The sequence below is a fragment of the Pezoporus flaviventris genome, unplaced genomic scaffold, assembly GCF_033815535.1.
Source record: "Pezoporus flaviventris isolate CSIRO_AGI_PZ_B2104156 unplaced genomic scaffold, CSIRO_AGI_Pfla_v1 ptg000005l, whole genome shotgun sequence".
In the NCBI taxonomy this organism is placed as follows: Eukaryota; Metazoa; Chordata; class Aves; order Psittaciformes; family Psittacidae; genus Pezoporus; species Pezoporus flaviventris.
This window is the reverse complement of record NW_026892553.1, coordinates 7,584,687-7,608,343: the sequence shown is the minus strand read 5'-3', so window position 1 is coordinate 7,608,343 and position 23,657 is coordinate 7,584,687. Positions and strand designations below refer to the sequence as shown.

Genomic DNA, 23,657 nt, shown 5'->3' with positions numbered 1-23,657 from the left:
CCTTGTGCCAGGCACTGGGCAGATGGGTTTCATTTTGCCCTGGGGTGGCTGTGGAGCTGGTAGTGCCTTTGCTGCTTGGTCAAGTGATTGCTGAGGCTGCGTGCACCGAGCAAGGGGCTGGCCTTGGCCACATTTCAATGACATGACTTCCAGTTGCCCCAGCTGGAATTTGGCCTGGGAAATGGTTTTCTACACCAGCTGAAAAAAAGAAAAAGGGGAAGAAAAGGAAAGAGGAAAAAGAAAATAAATAAGAAACGGGGGGGGGGGGGGGGGGAATAGGGAAAAAAGAAAAACCACAGGATCTTGTAATGCAAGTTTGTGAGGTCCTTGATTCATTGCTTTTCTAGAGGTGGTCTGGGGACCAAAATAACATGAAGACAGTGTCATGGCACTTTCTCTCCTGAAACATCTGAATAAAGGTAGTGATGCATCAGGGCTACCCCAGGACTGAGTATTGGCCAGTGGAGGATGTACTGTTGCTTGTCTGCCATGGTCAGAAACACTGAAACACAAATGCTGGCATCATATGTAAGTCATTATACAAAGTGTGGTAAAGGCCCTCTCTCCTCCACAGATTTCTTTGCTACCACTAATCCCTACTTCTTATTGCATCACATTTCATGTCACCCAGAGTGTTCTAAAACACAGTGTCAATGACCAAACACAAGCTCAGTGACCAAAGAGATGTATCATTTCTTGAAGCAGCTTGTTTGCAGCAAAGAGCTGAATAAAACAAGACTTCTTTTTCCTCTCTTTTCTCCACAAAGGAATACACTATTGATGTCTTTTTCCGGCAATCCTGGAGAGATGAAAGGCTGAAGTTTGATGGTCCCATGAAAATACTTCCCTTGAACAACCTGCTGGCCAGTAAGATCTGGACGCCCGATACCTTCTTCCACAACGGGAAGAAATCTGTTGCTCACAACATGACAACACCCAACAAGCTGCTGCGCCTGGTGGACAACGGCACCCTCCTGTACACCATGAGGTAAGTTTGTATCTCCTGGGCCAGGGTCTTCTAGGTCCATATGCACATGCAGGCAAGGATGGGACCTCAGGGTCCCATCCTCAGGGTCCCTTCTGCATTACAGCAGGGTTTGTGCAGACTTCCACCGAATCTGTTAACACACTTGATTCTCATGCTGCTGCTTTGCTGGCTGTCCTTGCTTCTACCGATGTAGCATCACTGATCCTCATCTTAAGCATATTTTTACAGGTAGCTTTTTCCTCATTGTTCATGTTGATTTTCCTCTTTCATGTGATGAGGTAGAAGTGCTGGGATTTATAGTTTGTGAAGTTGGTGCGCCACCCAGTTTATTTTTGTTCCTGAGCTCTGATGAGATATGAAGTCAGGTTTCCAGTACTGGTAAGGGAACATTAGGATGGGAGAATCTGTTATTCTGCAGCAGCTAAATTTGTTCAGCATGTTACACCAGAGCTATTTGAAACAACTAATGAGACCAAGCTTGCTTGTTTGAACAATGGGGGGAGGGTGTTTGCTATTTCATGGAATCAAAAATCCAAATCTGTGTCATGAATGCACATCATTAGGAAAAAATCACTGAGCATTCAGTGGGAACCCAGAACATGAGGTTGCCTTGCAGCATGAGACCCCAGGCAGTGATACAGCCTGCGCAGCCCCACTGTGAGCTCCAGCAACTGGGGCATTCCTTCTAAAACATGAGTCACTTGGGGAACCATGCTTGGGCAGTCATCTTCTCTAGATTTGTCACGAACAGCCCTGGTACATACATCTACCACGAAGCTGCAGTAGATGGAGAACATTAAAAGAAATGCCTTTGGGTTAATTGTGTGTTTGTTCTGCAACTATTCAGATACTCCTGTATGCTTGTAAAGTCTTCACCCATGTAAATACCATTTGCCACCTGGGGTTAATGCACTAATTCGCCTTCCGAGGTAAATGTGCTTATAAATGAAACAGTAAGCTGCTTATAGATGCACAAGAAAGGCACGGAGTTGGTTTTTGGGAAGGTGTAAAGCTTTATTTTCATAAATTATTTTCTCTGCCTCGTTCTCCAAGCTGATCCTACTAATAACAGGCTTCACTATGGATTCTGTGTGCTGAGATGCTGCACTTTCACCTCTGTTTTTGGAGGACCAGGCAGAATTTCATCTCTTCATAGTTAAGCTGGCTGTGAATCTACATAGCATCAGCAAGTTTTACAGCCTACATTGATAAACAGTGTTCTGCTTTTGTGCAGCAGTTCTCAAATATGAGCTAATCCTGCCAGTGCCCTGGGGGGTTAGGTCTCCACACATCAGTGATCTCACGTTACTGAGGCAGATGGGGTAAATGAAGGGAGAAGTCCAACTTGACCTTAGGACTCTGTTCTGCTCCCGGCTCTCTGACCTGCATGTGGATGACTAACACTCCCCTGTTTGTATCTTTGTCTGACTGTAAAGTATTATAGGAGCTACTGGCATAAAACAGCAAAAAAAAAGGACTCAATTTCAGGGCTTTCACATCATTTCACTTCTTTATTCAGCAAACAGCCATTAGCTTCAGCAAGCTTTGTGTGACGGAGAAAGAATTGCATTTACTTCTCCGCTTAGGACTGGGCAGGTGCCAGGATGGCAGCAGCATCACAAGGCTCTTGGGAATGAGCTTCCTGAAGAAAATGGAGTCATGGATTTTTTAGATAAATGCAACTCATCCTTCAGTTTCACTGTCTCACGGAGAAGGGGGGGGGGGGGGGGGGGGGGGAGAAGGAGAATCTGAGCTCCCTTTGCAGGTGCACCTTAAATCTACTTCTAAGGCTTTGTAAGAAATTAAAAGCCCACTCAGAGATACCCAAGGGTTGAGGATTGGATATGAGGCCTTTTGTCATGTATGGTGCAGTTCCAGGAGCTCTAGTGCATGGAGATCTGCTCCTTACCCAGCACATGCTGCTGCTGTGCAGATGTGTGTGGAGATCCGAGCAGTATTGGACCGGCCTGACGTATGGAGATGTGGTTAGGGGTGGCCAGATGATCATCTGGAAAGCACTGCTCACTGCACAGGACAGTGTGTTGGGATAAAGCAAGGCTCCTCTGTGTTTACAGTTCAACACATCCGGGATATCTGTCCTGGTACATCTGATATTTGCCCTTCTCTCTGCTGCTGACGTAAATGCCTGCCCAGGGTCACAAAGGGTCTTTTAATGGGGTGCAGAGAGGAAGATGCAAGGGCACAGAATGCATCATCCAGGACTGTGCCTCAGGCTGAGGCTCAGAGACCACGTCCTGCCTGGCTCTGCCACTCTTAGGCACTCACACCTCAATTCCCCTGCTAAATGATGATGATGACAGAATCACCCTTGCTTGTTAAGTGCTTTGAAAACTCCTCCCAGGAAAGGGCTGAGAGGAGACTCATGTTTCATGTCCAAGTGGCACATTTGCCATTCTCCCCCATGCCCAGGGACATCTCGTGTCCTTCCCAAAGGGTGGAGCAGGACCATGAAGCCAATCTCAGCCCCCCAGAGCTGACATCCAGCAAAGTGCAAACCCCAAGGAGGCACAGTCTGTTCTGCTGACTAGGGAGTGAGTTTGGACTGCGCCAGATTTCCCCTGCATTGACTAGGCTGCCCAGGTGATGCTCTGCAGGCTCAGTCTAGACTGGTACACTGCCATGCAGTTTGACTCCTGAGACACATCCTTCTCCTTTACCTTGTACCAGCCAATATCCTTGAGGGATCAGTTCTGCTGATGTGCAATTAGAGGCATGTCTCTTCCTATTTCTCCTGCTGTGAAAGCCAACTTCTCTTAGTCAAGGCTTACATTTATAGATGAAGTTGCTCTGGTGGAACAGCAACTCTGACGTGTGCATCCAGCAGAATTACACCTGTGTGACAATATTTATAGCTCCCTGAGAGAGCCTCTTTATCACTGACCTGAGCTTCAAGGAGTCACACACCAGCTGTAGCTGAGCATCCAGAGATTTCCTTTAGTCACGGCAGGGCTTGGTGCAACATCACGGCGCAAGCATCTGATAACTGGCTTGGGCATTGGCAGCTGGGTAACAAGATGGCCTTTGTGACCGCAGCACAAAATTACATTGCTCTATTCCCATCCTTCTGACTGCTGAGGAATGAACAGGATTACTGATCCCTCTGCCTCTTCCCTGCTGTTCTGGCTGCCTTAGAAGGAATGGGCAACATGGTGTTATCATCTAGCCCTGCCATTGCAGTCTTGTTTGTGGAGCTCAAACAAGACCCAAGTAGTTCACAAAAGCCCAGCCAGGGCATCAAAGATTTGGGGTCATACCTGAATACAACAAACTGGGAACCGTGTATGGGTTTACATAAGATATAGACAAAAACTCAGCTGCTGCTTCAATCTCTGGATGTACTCTCTGGCTCCAATTGTGTGGGGCACATAGATAATGTTCTGGTTCTTCCTGGCCTTGAAGCATGTGGAAATAGTGAAAGGCTAATGCTATGCTGATGAGATTCAACTCTGAATCCAGGCTTTTAAGAGCTCTCCTGCTCTTCACAGGCATGGTCAGAGTGGCATGTTGAGGATTGGTAGTTATTGTCAGAGCAGTTCCAAGACAATATGTGCTCAAGTTATGCACTTGAAGGATGTTTTCTTTAACTATCAGGCTGACATATTCAGCTGCATACCCAAAGGCTTTGCCTCGGGAACCTGTGTTGCTAAGGACAAGTCCTTAGCGGCAGTGCGTGGGCACTTGGGGAGGACGGTGTGTGAACCCCTGGGTGAGGCAGAGGTAGAGCAGGAAGGAAAGCTGAGGCACCCAGGACACATGCAGTCCTTCTGGGGCTGTTGAAGCCCAGATAACAAGTGCTGTACGTACTGCAGCGTGCTCAGGGCTTTGAGTTTCCCAGGCTGCTTTTTGAAATCACAGTTTCACAGTGTGTCTCCCAGCAAAGGCTTTGGGTTGTTGTTTCAGTCTTTAACTCCAGGCAACTTGTGAGAGGTGTAAGCTGGAGCTTGCAGAGTTCTTCCACACGATGGAGGTACAGCCGTCATTCTCCTTTCTGCAAGAGCAGCACCTGGGACATCCCAGCACTAGCTCCTCTGGGTAGAACAGACTGGCAACTATTTGGCTGCATCCCACACCAGGTCTGATCCTAGACAACAAACTTAAGCAGACCAAAACTAAACCGCTAAACATGCAAGCATATGAATAGGTAAGATGAAATTTGCACACGCTGCTTTTCCCTGTCTTACAGGTTCCAGAGTGGATCCAAAGGCAGAAATGCTCTGTTTCCAGACTTGCTTTTGTGCAGGCAGACTCTTGTAAGGAAGCTGTCCCAGGAGGGAGAAATCTTCAGAGATCACTTTATCTCACTGCATTTCTGCCATCATGGGCTGAAACCTCCAGGGACTGGGGGAGGATGCAAACTGAATTCAGTGCTTTCAGATCCAGCACAAGGATCTTAGAAGCAATTTGGCTTTCAAGCTCAAACCCCAGCAATTAAACCTAACCTAGATTCATACAGCCTAAACCATAAACACTATCTGGCCTGACTGTGGCTATTAATGAATCTCCTAGAGGAGAAGTCAGGACAAAACTCAATACCCCGGCATAAACAAAGCTGGTTCTGCTGTGCAGGGTGCTGTCATGTTTCTGTACCACACAGACACCAAGGGATTATTACATTTGCGTCCCAGAAATTGGACTGAGATTCTCGCTCATCCTGCAGCACAACGCAGGTAACGACAGGGGCTCTAATGACACATCAAAGGCTTCGCTAAGCTCCTGGTAACCATGAGAACGAAGCTGAAGTGGTTTGTTGTACCGTCAGCCCTGGGAGAGGTATGCTTAGCCTGATTCACGCTTCTTGCCATTGTGTTGAGCAGTTCAAAGGACTTCCTGCGACTTAAAAGAGAAAAACATGGTTTCTCTCCTGGATGTTCCACTTTTGGTGCCATTGTGCCAGCAGAGTGAAGAGAAAACACAAGGAGTTGGGGTTTGATTTCAAGAGAGTTCTACAGAAGTTATTGCTAGCGCCTGGGACAGATGAGCCAAAGGATACAACAGCTGGATCGTATGATTGCTGGCAGCTTGGCTATTTCACACATGCTCTTTTAGACTTTAGAATGACGTTTCAGGGCTCAGATGCCTGGACCTGAACCCGTCACCTGAGCAATGAAACAAGCCTTTGTGGCTGTCTGGCCATAAAGCTCCCTTGCCTAGGGTAAGGAGTAAAGGTGAGAATTTCTGCAACAGGCTCTTTACCCCAGTGCTGCAGGGGCAGGGGCAATTGTCTAGAAAGTGAGGTACATTCCCCTTGGTTTGACATTTTGATGTTTCTTTAGGCAAAGCATATGGTGCTGAGGAGTCCTGCAGCAGCAGCAGGAGGTGATGAGGAAGGCCAGAGGGGTGGGGGGAACAGAAGGGGATCTGGGTGCTCTCCTGAGTGGTGATTGATTCCACAGCTCACTTAAATATCTGCTAATTAGAGCCAGCACACTCCGGCATGCACAGGGGCAAAGCAGAGAGGTTTCAGGCAAGGAAGAACACCTTGGGTGGGGAATGCTTGTATTGCTTCCCCCTTTGGCTGAGAAGCCAGCTCCCTTCATGCGTTACTTGTGAAGATGACTTCTGGCTGGCTGAAGTTGCAGGGACTTCATGGGTCTGACTTTGTTCCACAAGCCCAGTAGCACTGTGGCTCCCTGACTGAATAACCTGCCTGCCCTCGCAACTTCCAGACCACCAGGAAAAGCAGGCCATGTTCCCTGGAAGCTCTTTCCCTCTGCTTTCCAGCATGGTCCATGAGACATCCCATGGCCCCAGGCATTAATGAGCTCTTTGTGCACAGTGCATGAGCAAGCAGAAGAGTTGGGCTTTGGCAGATACTCTGATTGCACTGAGGGGATGAAGATGAACTCAGCCAGTAGGGTTGGGTTTATACACTGGGAAAGATTGCCAGATCTGTGTGCCTGCTGGTCCCTCCAAAGGTGATGGCATTCTGCCTGGAGACCCAGAGGTGAGTGAACACACCGAGGCCTTTGTCACCTTTGATGGACTCATGTCAAAGACACCGTGGCAGAAGGGTCGGCTGGGAGCCTCCACAGGAGGCTGATGTTTCTGATCATACCTTGTGTTTTGTCTTGTAGGCTGACGATTCATGCAGAGTGCCCCATGCACCTGGAGGACTTCCCAATGGACGTGCATGCTTGCCCGCTGAAATTTGGGAGCTGTAAGTACCCTGATCAACCTCTGCAAGGAGGTGGGTACAGAGCTAAAGAACAGTCTTTTGAATGGCTGATGTTTTCCTGTATTTAGGTGGCAGTGTTATCAATTATTGCTAATGATAATGTGACAGGAATTTGTTTCTGGTATTCCCTACATGCAATTCCTGCCATGGTCAGAAATGGGCAGCAGCAAATATGTGGTCAGTTCAGGCTCTCAGGATGGGTTGGATACCTCTGGTTTTGCAGTAAGTTTATTAGGGAAGTGGGAAAACCAGCTTCCCATTGCCTCTGCCTTGGGTGGGCAGTGCTGCCTCTCCTGCACTGCCAGCCTCAGCAAGACTGGAAAATTCATTGGAAAGCTCAGAGATGCTTTCCCTTCATCACAAGGTGATCCTGGGAGGCCAGATTTGGGAAGATAGCAAAGTCTGCTGCTAGGTGTCCTGTCCAGCTTCCCCTGCACCACAACTGCCCATCTGGAGAGAGCCTGAAATATCTGGTTGCTCTGGCTCCATGCTCCAAAGGAGCTTACAAACCCCTGGCTCCTTTTCTGCCTGTCAAGCAGGCTGGTGTCAAGTAAAAGGCTTGGAAACTCTGGGAATCTCAGTCCCAACACCCAAGGGTCCTGGTTTGCAGAAGATTTGGAGGCTGCTGGTGAGTTGAAAGCATTCCCAGCCTTGCAGGCTTGCAGCTGCTCCTCTGCTTGGGCTTCCCATACCCTGCCTGGAAACAAGTTCCCTTTTCTCTCCCATATGCAAGTTAAATTTCTCTTGGTTTTGTTCCTAAAGTTAGTGGGAATCAAATTCCAAGCCGTTGATTCACAATAATGTAGAAATAAACTTCCCAGCCCCATTTTGCCTGGAGTTTCCTCCAGGTCCAATGAACTAAGCACCACTCCCAGTCTATGTTAGATGGAAGACTCATCCATGTCTGACCAAAGAATTAGCCCCCAGCAGCAAGCTCCCTTCTGAACCCTAAGGAAACAGAGGAATTACAGCCTTTCTAAGCTGATACTTCCTGTAGCCATTGGGAGTTAAAAGCAAGTTGAAAGGTTTGATTGACACTGGAAGAAATCATCTTTATCATGTGCATCTGCCCCTCTGCCTTATGACAAAATGCATCCATGGAACTGGATTACTCAGAAGTACTAAAATAAAGTTATTTCTTAGGCAGCACCTAATTAAATGTAGAACTCATTGCCACAAGACATCACTAAGGCCAGTAAAATAGCAAGCCTTAGAGAAGAATGTATTATTAATGTTAATTGACCTTGTGAGGAAGGATATAAAGTCTCATACCTCAGGCCTAAATTCTGGGATTATTACAAGACTTGCAGGAAGGCAGATTACTCCACATTTAATTGCTTATAATGTTTCTTGGTGAGCAGAAGAGATTAATGTACATATTTCTGCTACATGACTTGGGGTTCTTCTGAGTTCTTACTGATTTGGCCTCTGAATGATGGGAGTTTTGACACAAACAGCTCAGAGAGCTGCCCCTGATTAACATTAGCATGGCTCTTTTTGAAGTACTCATCCACAGACCATCTGAGCTCACCTCTCCTGTGCTGGAGTAGGATTAAACTAGCGTTTGCACCAAAAATCCATCGGCAGCTGGAAGTGCTCATTTGTAGGAAGCTTAGAGTGAGTCAGATTTGCAAGTAGAAGGACAATGCCAGGGCCAGATGCATGCTGTTCAAAGGATAGACAGATTTGCCTCAGTGACCATCTTCCAGTGATCCCCACAAGCTGAATGGCTCATCAGTTGCCTTCTGTCCCTGTGCCACCATGGTAACCACCCACAATGGGAAGGCAGAGAGCTGCAAGAGAAGTAAGGGCATCAGGCATTTCAGATGCAGCCCACCTGCATCATTCCTTGGACACAGTGCAGTGAAGGTGATGGCTTACCTATCACATGCTCCCTAGAAGATGGATGTATGCAGCAAAAAACAACTGTTTCTAAGCCAGCCATAGGACATTTGTACAGCAGCTGTCTGAGGCCATGCTAGCAGGAGGTGTTGTTGAAGTTACCAGCTCCCCTAAATGTCAAAGAGCTGTTCTTGTTCGGATTGGACTGGATTGCACTGCAAGAAAGGCACTGAGCTGAACCGAAACAGCTTCATGGAATTCAGTATGTTCCGAGCACCCATGCCATGCCTCCATGCCTCCAGACACACTGTCCCAGCTGACCAGAGATGTAGACAACTGGGTTTTCAGAGATGATGGCAATAAAACTGTGGGCAGGTTTCCTTCATAAACTGAGAGTGGTGGTGGGTGAATCCTTCTGCTAGAGCAGAAGGTGGTGCCCATCAAGGAGGAAGAGCATTGCCAGAGCTGTACAAAGCTAAGCCTGAAGGAGGATGGAGGTCTCCAGGAGCATGCTGAGAGCTGGAAGGAGGGGTTGGAAAAGCAGAATGTTGCACATCGGATAAGAGGAGCCAGCCTGCATCAGAAGCACTTAGACAGTGGGCTGGCGTGCTGAGAAGCACTGGCTGATCATCAAAGCCACTCCCTGCACTTTGCACAACACCTGCTTGGTATTTAACAGGTTTGCCAGAACCTTCAGTGCAGGGATAACAGTAGTTGTTTTAAAAAGATCAGAGAAATCTGGTCGTCTCAGGACACAATCTTCTACAAAGCAGATGAGACATTTCTGTAGTAGACCTGTTCCATTGCTTGACCTGACCCCAGCCAAAGAATTCCTTAATGTCTAATAGGAGAAGCAGGTGGTAAAAATGAATTAAAACATTGGTTTAGTGAACTTTGTTCTAGCCAAAAAGAGACAGTGCAGAGTGGTCATGGACAGGAAGCTTGGGCATTATGGGGGCAAGGAGCTCCTAGTAGAGACTGGAGAAATTCTATTTCTGGATACCACAGGACTGGCAAAGCCGAGAGCATGCAGACACTGTTGGGAGAGCTATGAGGACAAGCAGGGGTTTGATCACAACAGCTTGCGAAGGTGACGGTGACGGTGTGAGTTAGAGAGGTGTTTGCATATGGGGAGTTGGGCAGGTAGGATGGGGTAGAGAAGAGAACTCGCAAGCTCCTGGAAGGATGCCCTGGCCCCAAGCCCAGTGCTACCCTAAGCAGCAGTTCCAGCAGCACTCGCCTGCTGTCTCTTTTGTGACAGCCCTGCCCTCCCTCGCTGCCTGGAGGCTGGCAAACAGAGGGTCATGGAGGGGAAAAAGCACCTTGGTGGGAGGGCACGCCACCTCCAAAGCTGAGGGGCTTGCAGGGGGGTTGCTTCTGAGTGAGGGTAGAGATTTGTAACTTTTTAACCTAAAATTCAACCCCATTTGTGTTTAGTTTTTCTCACCAGCTGCTGCGGGATCCCTGGCACGGCAGGGCTGTGGCTGTCCTGCTGCCCCAGCAGCCTGCTGGTCTGGACGCCTTCCTACCTTGTCTCTGCTTGGAGCCAGCCCTTGCAGAGTCAGCATGACAAGGGGACAGCGTGCCTTTCAGCAACCGTGCTCTGCCCCCTCTTCCAGCTCCCTTCCAAAAACCCAAGCTCCCCTTTGCTCATTTGATTTAACAGTTGCTGAACAGCCCTGGTTTCTGGCCATGCTTGGCTGTGCTCAGCCGTGTGGCTCTGAGGAATGCACAGCAAGGACTAATTTGGCTACAGGCTAATTTTGGTATATTTCAGGTCAGCAGAAGCACAAACCTCATTCTTCATTCTCCTCCGTAGATGCCTACACAAAGACAGAGGTGATCTACACCTGGACACTGGGGAAGGATAAATCAGTGGAAGTAGCAAAGGGTGGATCTCGCCTGAACCAGTATGACCTGCTGGGCCACGTTGTTGGGACGGAGATGGTTCGATCCAGCACAGGTACTTGTGGGTCCATAATGCAACGCATGGGCCGAGCACACCAGGACCCATGGCCTTTGAATGCCACGATTTGGCATTATTATAGAGGCAGCACCTGTGGGCAGTGAGCACCAAAGTATTTCTCAAGCCACATCTGGGAGAATAGGGCTGGGGGACAACTGGAGCAGTCACTAAGAGGCAGTAAAGGGTTTAGCTTTTAGAAAGAGCCTTATTACCCATACCCTCTAGAAAACGGATTTCAAGCACCTGAGAAGGTTGTGTTGTGTGGAAAACCTGCCCACCTTGCCCAGCTGGCTCTTGGTACTGCAGGTTCATTTGTCTTGAATCCCATTCCAGTCCCTCCGGAGAGCATTGCGGGCAGGGGAGGTGAATGCAACATAATATTCAGTGGGATTTTCACCACATCTGCTCACACAAATATTATCATAGCTAATGGAAGATTATCCCAAACTAATTTTTTCTCTGATTAATGACCAGTATTAATCATCTTTCTCTCCCATCTGCTGCTCCTCCTTTCCCCTCTGAATCCAGGTACTGACAGCCTCTGTTACCTCATGTGTGTCTCTCATCTTTCTTCTTTTATTTTCTTTTATTTTCCCCTATGTATGCGTCAGTGGCTCTTTCATTTGAGGATATTTCCTCTCTGGTGCACGTGATTTTAATAGTGTCTGTCTGTAACAACTCATAGCATCTCCCTTGGGGAAACGTGGGGAGTCCAGGGAACTAAATCTCATAATATCTGGCCGATCTCCCTACTTAAATTGTGGTAAAACGTACAGACAAATAACCTGAAGTGGCAAGAAAGCTGCTAAAGTCTCCTGTGTGTAATGATTTAGCAGAACCACGCTCACAACAAAAAGGCACAATAATCCAGCGAAACATCCAGAGCTGTGAGTGGAAGAGTAGGGCACTGAAAGAAAACAAGGATGGCTGCTTCTTTGATTTACAGCCCAGACCTTTAATAGCAGAGCTTGCCCTGATTTCTGAGATGGTTACAGTTGGGAAAGGTGGAATATTTTCAGAATTGTCAGAGAAAACACAATCCTTTGCTCTGGAATTCTACTGAAGCACTGTTAGGATCTCTCTAGGCTTAAGGGATCTTACCCACAAAGTAGCTCCCTGGGCTGGAGCAGAAAAGGGATGGGAACTGGGTTGGGAGAGACATCTTGTGCCAGGGATAAAGCAGGGAAGGCCTCTTGCCATGTTCTTTATTGGCATTGATTTGCCTTTGTCCCATAACCATTTTGTAGTGAATTAAAGACGTCTCCAGAGAAGTGTTTTGAAAGGATAAATGCTGTGTAGTAGTCACTAAGGCTACACTTGGGCACACATCTGGTTGTGTATGCAGGATGTGCAGAGTCAGTGCCAACAGCATGCTGCAGCATCCATCCTTCCTTTGCACTGCTGTTAGGGTGGCCTGCAGTACCATAAGATACCAGGGCACATCAACCAGGAGCAGGACACACACGCTGGCATTTCACCTAAGAACTTGCAAGTTTGTTCAGGATGGATCTTTAATGGTTTAGAGAAGGATTGGTGGCCAGCTGGCCCCATCCTGGAAAACACCAGTGGCTCAGCATCTCTAACTGGCTGTCTCCGCAGGGGAGTATGTCGTCATGACCACACATTTCCACCTCAAGAGGAAGATCGGGTACTTTGTGATCCAGACCTACCTACCCTGCATTATGACTGTCATCCTGTCCCAGGTCTCCTTCTGGCTTAACAGGGAGTCTGTACCTGCCCGAACGGTTTTTGGTGAGTCCAGGAGCATGGGGCACCCTCTCAGGTTGGAGAGAAAGGCACCACAAGTGATGGCAAATAGAGCGAGCAGCAGAGCTGGTCTTCTCCAGGCCTTGAGCAGCATCAGTGAAACTGCTGCCATGTCCCAGAATAGCTCTCAGTGTCTTCCCAGTGCCCTTGCTTCCACTGAATCACTGCAAAAAATACTCTTGTCCATGTTTCTGCTACAAGCCAAGCCATAAATATTAACAGTAATCAAGGTATTGATCATCTAATTATATGCAATTGGCTGTGTCTGCTTATCTATATTGGCTTCTGAGTTGAGGAGAGGATAGATTCATGGGGAGGCATTTAAAGCTGTACTTCTAAAATTGCTATTATGCCCCTGGTCAGAGCTCCACATAACAAGTTCCTGGTCTGAGGCAGTAGAACTGCTTGGTAAATATATTGTTATTATTTCCTGCTGCTGGTTTCAGATCTTCTCTCCAAGGCAAAGTGTCAGGCTGGCATTGCTCATACATTAATAGCTTTTACAAACATTTAATAACAGAATTGCTCCATGCTTTCCTGCCAAGACCTTTCTCTCAGGATGTACACACACATGTTCACAGACCAGCTGTGATGCTGCAGGTTCGTATTTCCTACAAGTAACACCAACCACCAGATAGCAGATACCACTTAACAGAGAGTATATTGAACAAAAATCACCAGGCAGAGAGGGGATATATGGTACCACCTGCTTCTGGTTCTGAATAAGGCAGAAAGCGGTGGGGCTTCAAAGATCATGAAGCATTTTCTTTGTAGCAAGGGTCATGATAGAAGTACTCCCACAAACCCACAAGGCTATTGTCTTCCTTTCTGGACCCTCTCCACAAGACCTTGTTCCCATGCTGTGGCCTGGTATGTGACGCAGAGAGGGTCACAGGTGGCTCTGCACCCTTCTAAATGAAATAGAAGGGAATCATTACGGTTTTCATGTTTAGTGGGGCTTGTGACATGCAGGTCACGAACAAGCTCTGTAATTTACAGTTGACCCCAGCTTCTCCTGTTAGCACCAGATTGCTTTCCATTCCCTGGTGAGGCAAATCCTACAGCAATCCCCAGGGAGCTAGGTGGTTCGTATGACCAAGCTGGTATGCATGATGCAGAATGCAAGGGCTGCATTGAACAGTAATAACAGTGAAGAAGAGAGGTACAACCCCTTAGCACCTACTTTTTGGTGGTTTTAATCCAACAGAATGGAAAAGAGGGAAAGTCAGAGAAAAATCACATGGAAAATAGGACCAGCTCAGACACACACAGAGTCATTGATGAACTTTCCTCACTCATCTATCTGTGAATCACTTGCAACTAAACCCCACAGACTGCACACCAGAGCCCATGTCTGTCCATGCCCCCAGTGGGCTCTTACATCTGCATTGATTCTGGAGTATCCTGCACTCCCAACACTGGGGGAGAGCCCTTCTCTGGGGGTACTTGATTCCCTCCTATGTTTGTCTGAGGTTTGCAATTAGACAGGTTTCCTCAAGCAGCAGCTCAGATTGAGCAATGGCTGAAAAATTAAAACCTACCTTTGTGAAAAATGTCTTTGCTCCCAAATTGCCTTGCTTTCCTATTAAGAGAATAATGAGAACTCCAATTGTTTATTCCTGGGTTTTTGCCTCTCGGAAAGTATTGTCAACAATGTTATTGAAACTCTTCAATTACCAGGAGTATGGCTTAAGGGAAGTGAAAATTAGTCAATATTTTTATAATGTTTTTAATGCATTTTTAATTGAAAAGCACATTATTGGGGAAAATGGATAGCAATGGTTGCTGGCTTTAATGAAAAAAGCTTTAAAAGGCATTTTGCAACAGATCATCTTTTAAAGATAAATCATTGTGACACTGATTCTGGCAGCTTGGGCTACTAATGGGGTCCTGGCTGTGCTGGCAGGACCCCTGATCCAGGTGTTCATCCATGCAGGTCAAGAGACACTCTTTCCATAATGTTGAGAGGACCACATTGGATGTGTGGCCGGTTTCTGGTCATCCATGAAGTTCCCAACCATCTAGCTGTTATTGTACTGTATATTATTCTATGAATTGCACCACAGACTTGCGCTGGGTAAGGCTCCCTAAATTACAAGGAGAATATGGGGCACACGGCTTGGGGTTTAGCTCCTGAATGTACATGATGGAAATGCTAGCTGTGCGGTTTGAGAAGAAACCGGGTGGGTACAAGTGCATGGTCTCACACCGTCTTTGTCTCCTGCTGCGTTTCCACAGGTGTCACCACAGTCCTCACCATGACCACACTAAGCATCAGCGCAAGAAACTCGTTACCTAAAGTGGCGTATGCGACGGCCATGGACTGGTTCATAGCCGTCTGTTATGCCTTTGTGTTTTCTGCGCTGATCGAATTTGCCACCGTCAACTACTTCACCAAGCGCAGCTGGGCTTGGGATGGCAAGAAGGTGCTGGAGGCCCAAGAGATGAAGGTCAGCCCTGTGGCCAAGGGGAGAAGGGGGCGGTGAAGAAACGCTGCATGAGAGAACTGCGCCGGGGCCAGGAGTGGGTAACATGCAGCACCAAAGCTATTCCGGAGGCTGGATGCTACTTACTGGGGTCCCCAGCTCAGGTCTCAACTGGAGCGGTTCTTGAGGGAGGAGGGGCTTGGAGGACTGTTTGCTGTGCTTAGCTGGAGGAAAACATCGAGGCATGACTGCCCACTTTCCCCTTTGTCCTTCTGCATGACTATTTGTTGGTGGAAACATGAACGTGTGCATGCATTGGTCTTGCTCTGCTGGTGGTCTTCTCCCTTCAACCCATAAATGCCCCGCTCCATGTTGCTAGCCTGCCACACAAACCTAAATATGCCACTCCTCACCAATGGAGATGTTTCCACTCTGCTGTGTCCCCTGTAGCTGGTAACCCTGACTGTAGGTCTCTTCCAACATGGGCAAGCATGGTGCGGTGATGGGGAGGTCCAATGCTTGTGCTGTTGCCCACATCTGCTGCTTTGTAAGCTCGGGCAAAGAGGGTGGGTGGGAAGCAAGCAATCAGAAACAGCAACTGGCAGTAAATTAGTGCCTGGCATCACCCACGTTTTCCCTTCTCACTTGGGATCAGCCTTTTTGGCAGCTTCCTTCCTGACAGCCACTGCTATCCCTGCTCATGCACCCTCCTTGCTAACTGATTTAGTCCTGGCTGCACAGAGAAATCGCTTACTGTAGCATGCTGTTCCTTGTTTATATTTATTGAATCAATTTGAAAAGCAGCTTTGCCCTTGTTCCTGGTTCTGGAGCCTTTATATTTTTCTCCTTTGCATTTTAATGTGTTGTTAAAAATTGTGGTGGGGCTGTATGCAAATACCTGGCAGAATTGCAGTAACTTTTGAGAAGACGACAACCAACTAGTCATATCTCTGGTATGGAGGTCAAAGCAGGAGAACAGAGGCCTTATGGAGAACCACAGCCATCACAGGGTGCTGAAAGTCTCTCTTGTGTTTCCTGGACTCTCTCTACCTGTTTGCTTTTGCAGCCGTTGTTTGAGAAACAGACTCATGGCAAAAGGCTCCATAGGAGGCCAGTTGATGGTCTTCCACTTCCATTGGGAACAATAATGCTAATCTGGCCTCTAGAGATGAGAAAAGCCAGGTCACTGGCATGAGTGAAGGATCAGAACAGGTCTTCAAAGCAACCATGTTACTTTCAGGGATTGGCAAATCAGCAAAAAGTCAGGATTCACACAGCTTTGGGCAATTATGTGAACTGGGCACAGCTGGAAAAGCAGCAAAGGCTCAAAAGCTTCAGTTTTGTCACAGAAGCAGTGTGCTCCTTAATTTATTCAATGACCCAGCACTGCAAGGCTAATAGCGCTGAAGCAATAGGATAAGAGCATGCAGAATGTTTGCTCACATGGTAATCAAACAAGAAAACAAAGCAGGACCAGAAATGTTTCTGTAAGTTTGCTGCAATTGGTGTCAGGCTGGAGGATCAGGAAGGACTCCGAATTCATGGATGCTTTTTCAAGCTGACCCTGATCTTTACCTTAGAAGGCTAACCCACTTCCAGTCTCTGCAGCTCAGAGAGCTCCTTGAAGAGTGGTGGGATTTCAGGGAGCTTGGGAATATGATGTGTCACCATATTTGCTTTTCATCTTTATTCAATTGAATATTTCCAAGCAATGAAATTGCTATGCAATGAAGATGCCTATTGGCTCAGTTTCAGCCTTTAATTAGCTCTTCTTGAAGCGATTGACAAGCCAGGTGGTTGAAACCACAAAAGAAAGAGGAGGCAGAAGAAAAGCTATTGGCATTTTAAAGTGTTTGTACAAGAAGTAAAACTACCAGTGACAAGCCCAGGATGAGCCCTGGTCTCTGGAAAGCCTTCCTTACAGCCAAAAAGAATGTTCTTCATTGGTGTGATGGCAAGGATCCTCACTCCAGGTTTGATTGTTTCCTTACATGAACATGGAAAAAAAGTAAATCGATAAGCATCAGCCCTTCCCTCACCTCAAATGTAGGCACCAGCAATGCTTCCCATCCCTTCAGAGAGAAATCACTATCTTGCAAAAGCTGCTGGTTTCTACAGGTGCCCCTAGTGTGTTCACTCTCTCAGGTTGGTTCCAATCTTTCCTTCTCCCCTTCAGCCAACCCACTGATTTAGGTGGAACGGAGCATTTTTTCAGGTAGAATCTAACACGATGGGCTGAACTTGATCAGTCACTGATCTCTGCATCATAAATGATCATGATGATGTTCTGGTTATAGCTACAGCTGGGTTCTGGTTCTGGGGGCTACTGAAAGGCAGGCAGATGTCACCATAGATGTCACAAAAAACCCCCACTAGCTCGCACTCTGATGAGATTTTACTGATGTTTCTTTGACCCAAAGATTTTCCAAGCCTTTCCTGTCAGCCATGAGCAATCACTAATTGTGGATGAAGGATTTCCTCTCTCTTTGTGCAGCAGAATGCTGCAACCAGCCTGGAGGTGCAGATCAAACTGGGGGAGAGGTTTCTGGATCCTATGTGGAAAACCTGTTAGTAAAGATGGTATTTTTAAAAACATCATCAGGAGGAAGGTGGGAGATGGCAGTAGCTGGGGAAGAGTGAGAGGCCAAAGGCTTTGAGAGGCGCTTCAGTAGCCAGCAAAGCTCCCTATCTCTAATATCCTCAAAATATCCTGTTAAAAAGATCCACATCAGGACAGAAGGGCTGGGTCTGAACAAAGTGAGATCCATCCCACCCATCCCAACCATAGGGTGCCAACAGGGTCACTTTCTGAGTGGCTGTGAGAGTGAGAATCCAGAGAGCCAACTATTAGCATTGTGACTTCGACACTGGGAAACTCATGAAGTCTGCAAGGATGACATTTACCAGGGAATTCCCTGCAAAGAAAAATGTCTGTTCCTCAGGATGGAAGATGCTTTGGATCTTTGGAAGATGCTTACTTAAATCCTCCTGCAATGCCATGTCTATGCATAAAATCTGCTTTAGCTCTGTATCTGTGTTTGTATGACATTGTCCTAAATCCTGGGTGGCAAGAAGCAACAAAAGCAATCAAGTAGCTGCAGTCAGACACATGAAAACATTAGGTGGAGGAATAGTCCTGGGTCTTTATCCTTGTCATCCTTAAGACAATAATCCTGTAGTGTGTGGCAAGAAGGTTAGGTCCAGGCTATTCATGTACTTTTCATATGTCTTTTCGCTAAGAGAAAGTCACCACAAAGCATCCTTCAAATGCTTCTGTAGATATTATCATCGTGACATTCTTCCTTGTATTTTGGAAGTGACAGACATGTTCACCATTTGCACTAGGTGCCTTTTCCACTGACTAAAGCCTAACTTTTTGTCCAACCCACCCTTCAGCAATTACAAAGTTTGCCCTTGATCCAGAGGATAATTCTTCTTCCTTCTCTGTTTCTTTCCTACTGTGGCATCCTTGATTCAATCCCCTTTGACAACAGAGAGGAACTAGAACCAACCTTGACAGGCCACCATTTTCAACCAGTTTGAAGTCTTACAGACTCATGTTGTTGTTCAGGCTCATCTCTTTTTTTCTGCCTCACTATAGTAAATATGCTTTGGCTGTCACTTTCCCTTGCTGACCATGCTCTGCAGCCCATATATTCTTTCTCCTCCTCCAACTGCAAGCACCTGTAGCCCTCCATAGCACTGTGATTCATGTTCTCAGCATCTTCTCTAGAGTCCATGTATCAACATTTCACCTCCTTCCTCTCAATGCTATCTGTGTGACATGTTGGGCTGATTACTGATTCCATCCAACCTCTGAGTCTTCGTATGGTGATCCAGGGAGCATAAGATCATTGGGCTCAGTCCCACATAACCTGAAAAGAGGGATGGGAGGGATGAGTGATGCCAAAGGTTACACCAGCAGCTGACAGCAACCTGGCATTGACAGAGCCTGTTTGTTAATGCAAGACTGCATTGTTTGGATCCTTTGGCTCTGCTCAGGGTACAGGCATCACAGTGTAAAACACTTTGCTGCTGTGCTCTGATAGGATCAAGTCTCTGGCACACTGCAGAGGGGAACTTTGGCTGGCATGAGGAAGGAGTGACATGCTTGCTGGAACAGCAACTGCAGTTGCTGGGCTTTGAATTATAGGATTCAAGTATGTCAGAAACTAGAGCTGTTTGGAGGTCATTAAAGAGACTTTTCTCTAGAATGGTAAGTTGTAGATACCTTGCATTTCTCAAGTACTGCACATATTAGTGATGGTGACCTTCAGAGTGGCCTGTCAGAGGAACAGTGCTTCCATCCCAAATTTCTTGTCAAGGAGCAGTGCAGAGAGATAATTCTCCAGCAGATCATAGGCAGAACCTGTAGTTCCCCTAATGTAGAGGTTCAGTTATTAGCTCCTCAATAGAGAGGCTTGAAGACAAGAATATTTAACAAAAATGTCATTCGTTTCCAGTATGTGTGCTGTGGGAGAACTTGTCAGACTGCAAGATCCAGGGAACATATTGATCTCTAGACCAGCTTTTCCCTCAGGAGAGCAGTGCAGGGACAGCTTTGTGCAGCAATTCAATTTCCCTGTGCCCAAACTGGGCAATAAACACAGGCATTGCTTTGCAACTTCGATGTTTTAAATAGGAGGAGTCTTCAAAGCAAGTGTGGGGTTTCCTCCTGTTCCTCCACTCTTCCCTTCTGCTTCAATAAGACGTGATGTTCCTCAAAGATGAAGGTGCAGGGGGAAGGCTGGGGGCTACCTCACAACTGATAGCAATAAACACGTTTTGCTCTGTTTGATTGTCAGAATCTTGCCTGAAACACTTATTTGTAAAGCACAGTAAACTTCAGGCTGAACCCATTTCCCCTGACATGTCAGGGGCAGAGCACATCCAGAGCACACACACGTGCCTTGGTGTAGGAGTGAGTGCTCTGGTTGTTCCCCAAAGTCTTCCCAGGCTCCCAGCTCTGACTAGGGCAGAAGACTCCATAAGCAGGTGGAGAAAAGGCCCTGGCTGTAGGGCACTACCTGAACAGCCTGATCTGAGGTCCAGAGAAGCCCAGGTTGATGCTTGAGGGCTCTGGATCACACTAATAGGAGTAGCAGCTTGCTATCACCACCCACAGCATTCATATTCATCTGAATTTACTCTGTTTCAGCCTGCTGTTTCCTAATGCCTTTGATCAGGCAAGACAGATCCACTTTCCACGCTCTGGGGCAGAAAAGCTAGCCAGGTTGAAAATGCCATGTCACTTGTAGGAATCGTATTCCTGTAACAAGTAACGTAGCTGATTAATACTAAAATAATCACAGAGCACTTCAGATTGCATTCTAGAACAACAATCTTTTTCATTTCATTACTGATTATCAATTGCTTTATTACCTCCCGTAGCTGTGTTAATAAGTAATCATACTTAGGCATATTTAAATATTTCATAAGGTGAAACCTCTTTAGCCCTTTATTTGCTTCTTGTCAGCTCTTTAGCAGGAAAAGTTCACCTGCTGTGCAGGGGGTACAAGTTAACATGTCTCTAATGATTGCAGAAATCAGTCACTCAGTTAATCATCAAAGATCATAACACCCTCTCCCATAAAAGACCGTGAATATGGTCTGATCAGTGGCTCAGTCTGGTCTGCAGTCTGAAGATATTTAGACCTCCTTCTAACAGCAAGTTAATTTCTGTAATTGCTGGCATTATTACAAGGCTGCAGGCCTGGTTATATTATTGGAGAAGGGTTTAAAGATTGCACAGAAGTCTGGTTTTAGCGTCCCTCTGAAAATCACTGTAGAAAATTCATTTCCTAAGGTAACTAGAAATATCCATGGTGATTGTGGGCACCTAAAAAATGGAAGTACCAAATGAAAGCTAAAGCCCTTGGAGTATCTCTGCAGAGCAGGCTGGGCAGATCTGTACCAGTAGCTACCCAGTGGTGCTGCCTGCTACCTAATGCAGACTTGGGTGGGGAGATGGACAGGTCCTGCTGGCTGCACGCTCTTCCATTCTCCTGCTGATCACTTTGTATACGATTCCCTCACATGTACATGCAAGACCATGCCAAGTACCCCTGGGAAGTGCCTGCATGAGTCTTACCTTGCGTCTCAGTTGCTTTTGAATAAAAAATGAGATCCAAAGTCACACCTTGTTCTGAGCTTAGATATTTGATTCCCACCGTGAGTCATTACTGTGTCTCACAGTGGCTCTTGGTATAATTACAGTGGACACCTGATTCCACAATTATGGAATACCTAAGTGCTAGGATGAGTAGGGTGCCTGGTGGCTGCTTATTAACAGATTTCATTCAGTGAGCTTCTCCCGATGGACCTGGATTGCTTTATATGATATGATATGAAATCACCTATCGTGATTGCCTAGCTTCAACTTCCGGACTACTTATCTTCGTTAACATCTGAGCTGTCCAGCATCTTCCATCATCCTTCGGTACATCATGTCTGACACGTGACATTCGCTATGCATGCTTTCCTCCCTTCAGCATGGACAGCATGGCTGTCCCTGGAGCCCTGTGGGAGGTGTGCACTAATCTCCTTTGATTTGCAGCAACCCCTAGATACAAAGACAAGATGAAAGGCTTCCCTCTGCCCGACAGTACTGTGTTGAGCAATCCTGAAATCCAGGGCTAGTGAAAATGCCTTCCATCTGTTCTGTATCTTACTTGGGTAGGTCATGAGGTGCTCTAAAGAGTCCCAGAGGCATTTTGGACATCATGATATTGAATTATGAAGTATTCCTGTGTGGCATTCAGGGGCACTGAGGCAGTGTATTATATGGCCTTGTAATATGGTGCAAAATATTCCAATGTTGTTGCCCAAATTCTTAAAGCCACTGGATTTCTGCAACAAAACCCCCAAGAACTATGATCTTCTGTGATGTCTCCTCCTCTCACCTGGCCCAGGAAGCAGGCCAGCAAAGCAGAAAATCAAGCTCTTCCCTCAGGATGGCCAGACAGGGTGCTGTTCTTTGCTAAAGACTACATTCCTGCATTGTCTCTCCATGGCTGAACCTTGCATGCAGCAGAAAACATTGCCCAACTGAGAGAGAAAACAAAGAGTCTGTATAGTTCGAGCCTGCATTCACTTGCACTGACCTGGCAATACACAAAATGGACCTGGTAGCACTCTGCCAGTCAAGGAGTGACCTGTCTGGGGCAGCTACTACTCAAATGCAGCTGTACACACCTTTTTATAGCACTGCAAGAAAGCAACAAACCCAGTTATGTGGCTTCAGTTATTTGGCTTGCAGCAGAACATAGCTGCCAGGCCAGGACCTCTTTGATGTATGCTGGGCTTACATGGAGTAGCTGGTCCACCGTAGTCCAGCACATCTGTATGCTGCAGCAGCCCTCAAGTGGCAGATGTCATGGGTTCTGGCCATCTTCTCACCACATCTTCCCTCCCCTCCACAATGCCACCTTCTTCGTCTCTTGCTCCTCGCACCCTTTTTCATCTCCTCATCTGGACAAGCAGGTAAATTCAGAGGACAAAATGTTCTCCATGCAGTTCTACAGTTACTTCATCTCTATTATGTTTTTTCTTCCACCTACCCTAGAAAAAAGAGCCAGTGGCACTAGCGAAGAAAACCAACAACACCTACAACATTGTTGGCACCACATATGCCCTCAACATTGCCAAGGACCCTGGCCTGCCCACCATCTCCAAGAGTGCTGGTGCCACTGCTACTGCCACCAACATACCCCCCAAGATGCCCCGCACAGAGGAGAAGCTCCCAGAGAGTAAGAAGACATACAACAGCGTCAGCAAGGTAGACAAGATGTCCCGCATCGTCTTTCCAGTCCTCTTTGCCATCTTCAACTTAGTCTACTGGGCCACGTACGTAAACCGGGAGTCAGCTATCAAGGGAATGATCCCCAAACAATAAAACCGGTCACACAAACCTTCCATCAGTGAGCACCATCCAGGCAGGAATTCTCCAGGGCTTTCTTCTTTCCTGTTTTGCTTAATTATTATTGTTTATTTGATATTATTATTATTCTTCCTATTAGATTGTTCTTTTATAATGTAAACAAAACTGTGATTTTAATTTCACCCCCTCTTATGCTTTAATTTCCTTTTACTTTGTCTCTAATGATGAAAGGAAAAAAAAAAGGATCATAACAAGTTGTGCCTCTAACATCGTGAGTCTGATATTCCCCATCTGCCCGAGTCACCCTGTGCTTTCCTCTCCCTGTCTCCATCCCCTGCCATTCCCACAGTCTGCATGCCACTGCCGTTCCACACTCCACTCCGCTGGCGGCTGCTGCCATGGTCCACTCCCTTCTTTCTTTTCTGCAATGGACTGCCCTAGCATGACAGATGGCCTGGGCTCAGGGATGTGGAGGCCTCCAGCATCAGTCAAATCTTCAGTGCCTGGTGCTTTGTGCTCAGTGGTATTCCCTGGGCTGTGGATGAAGGTGAGCAGTGCAGCAGGGGCCAGCTTGTAGCCCAACGCTGATGGTG

The 23,657-nt window shown here is 46.9% G+C and overlaps 1 protein-coding gene across 5 annotated transcripts in view; it reads left to right on the top strand.

Moving 5' to 3' along the window:
- The window catches only part of GABRA3 (gamma-aminobutyric acid type A receptor subunit alpha3), a 64,072-nt gene extending 40,826 nt beyond the window's left edge, over positions 1–23,246 (top strand). For all 5 annotated transcript variants that reach the window (XM_061445945.1, XM_061445946.1, XM_061445948.1 and 2 more), the window contains 6 exons: positions 768–988; positions 7,084–7,166; positions 10,846–10,989; positions 12,592–12,744; positions 14,998–15,209; positions 22,750–23,246. In XM_061445945.1, the coding sequence (XP_061301929.1) occupies positions 768–988; positions 7,084–7,166; positions 10,846–10,989; positions 12,592–12,744; positions 14,998–15,209; positions 22,750–23,079 (1,143 nt within the window). In that variant the 3' untranslated portion in view covers positions 23,080–23,246. The remainder of the gene's footprint in view (positions 1–767; positions 989–7,083; positions 7,167–10,845; positions 10,990–12,591; positions 12,745–14,997; positions 15,210–22,749) is intronic.
- The last annotated feature ends 411 nt before the right edge of the window (positions 23,247–23,657 follow it).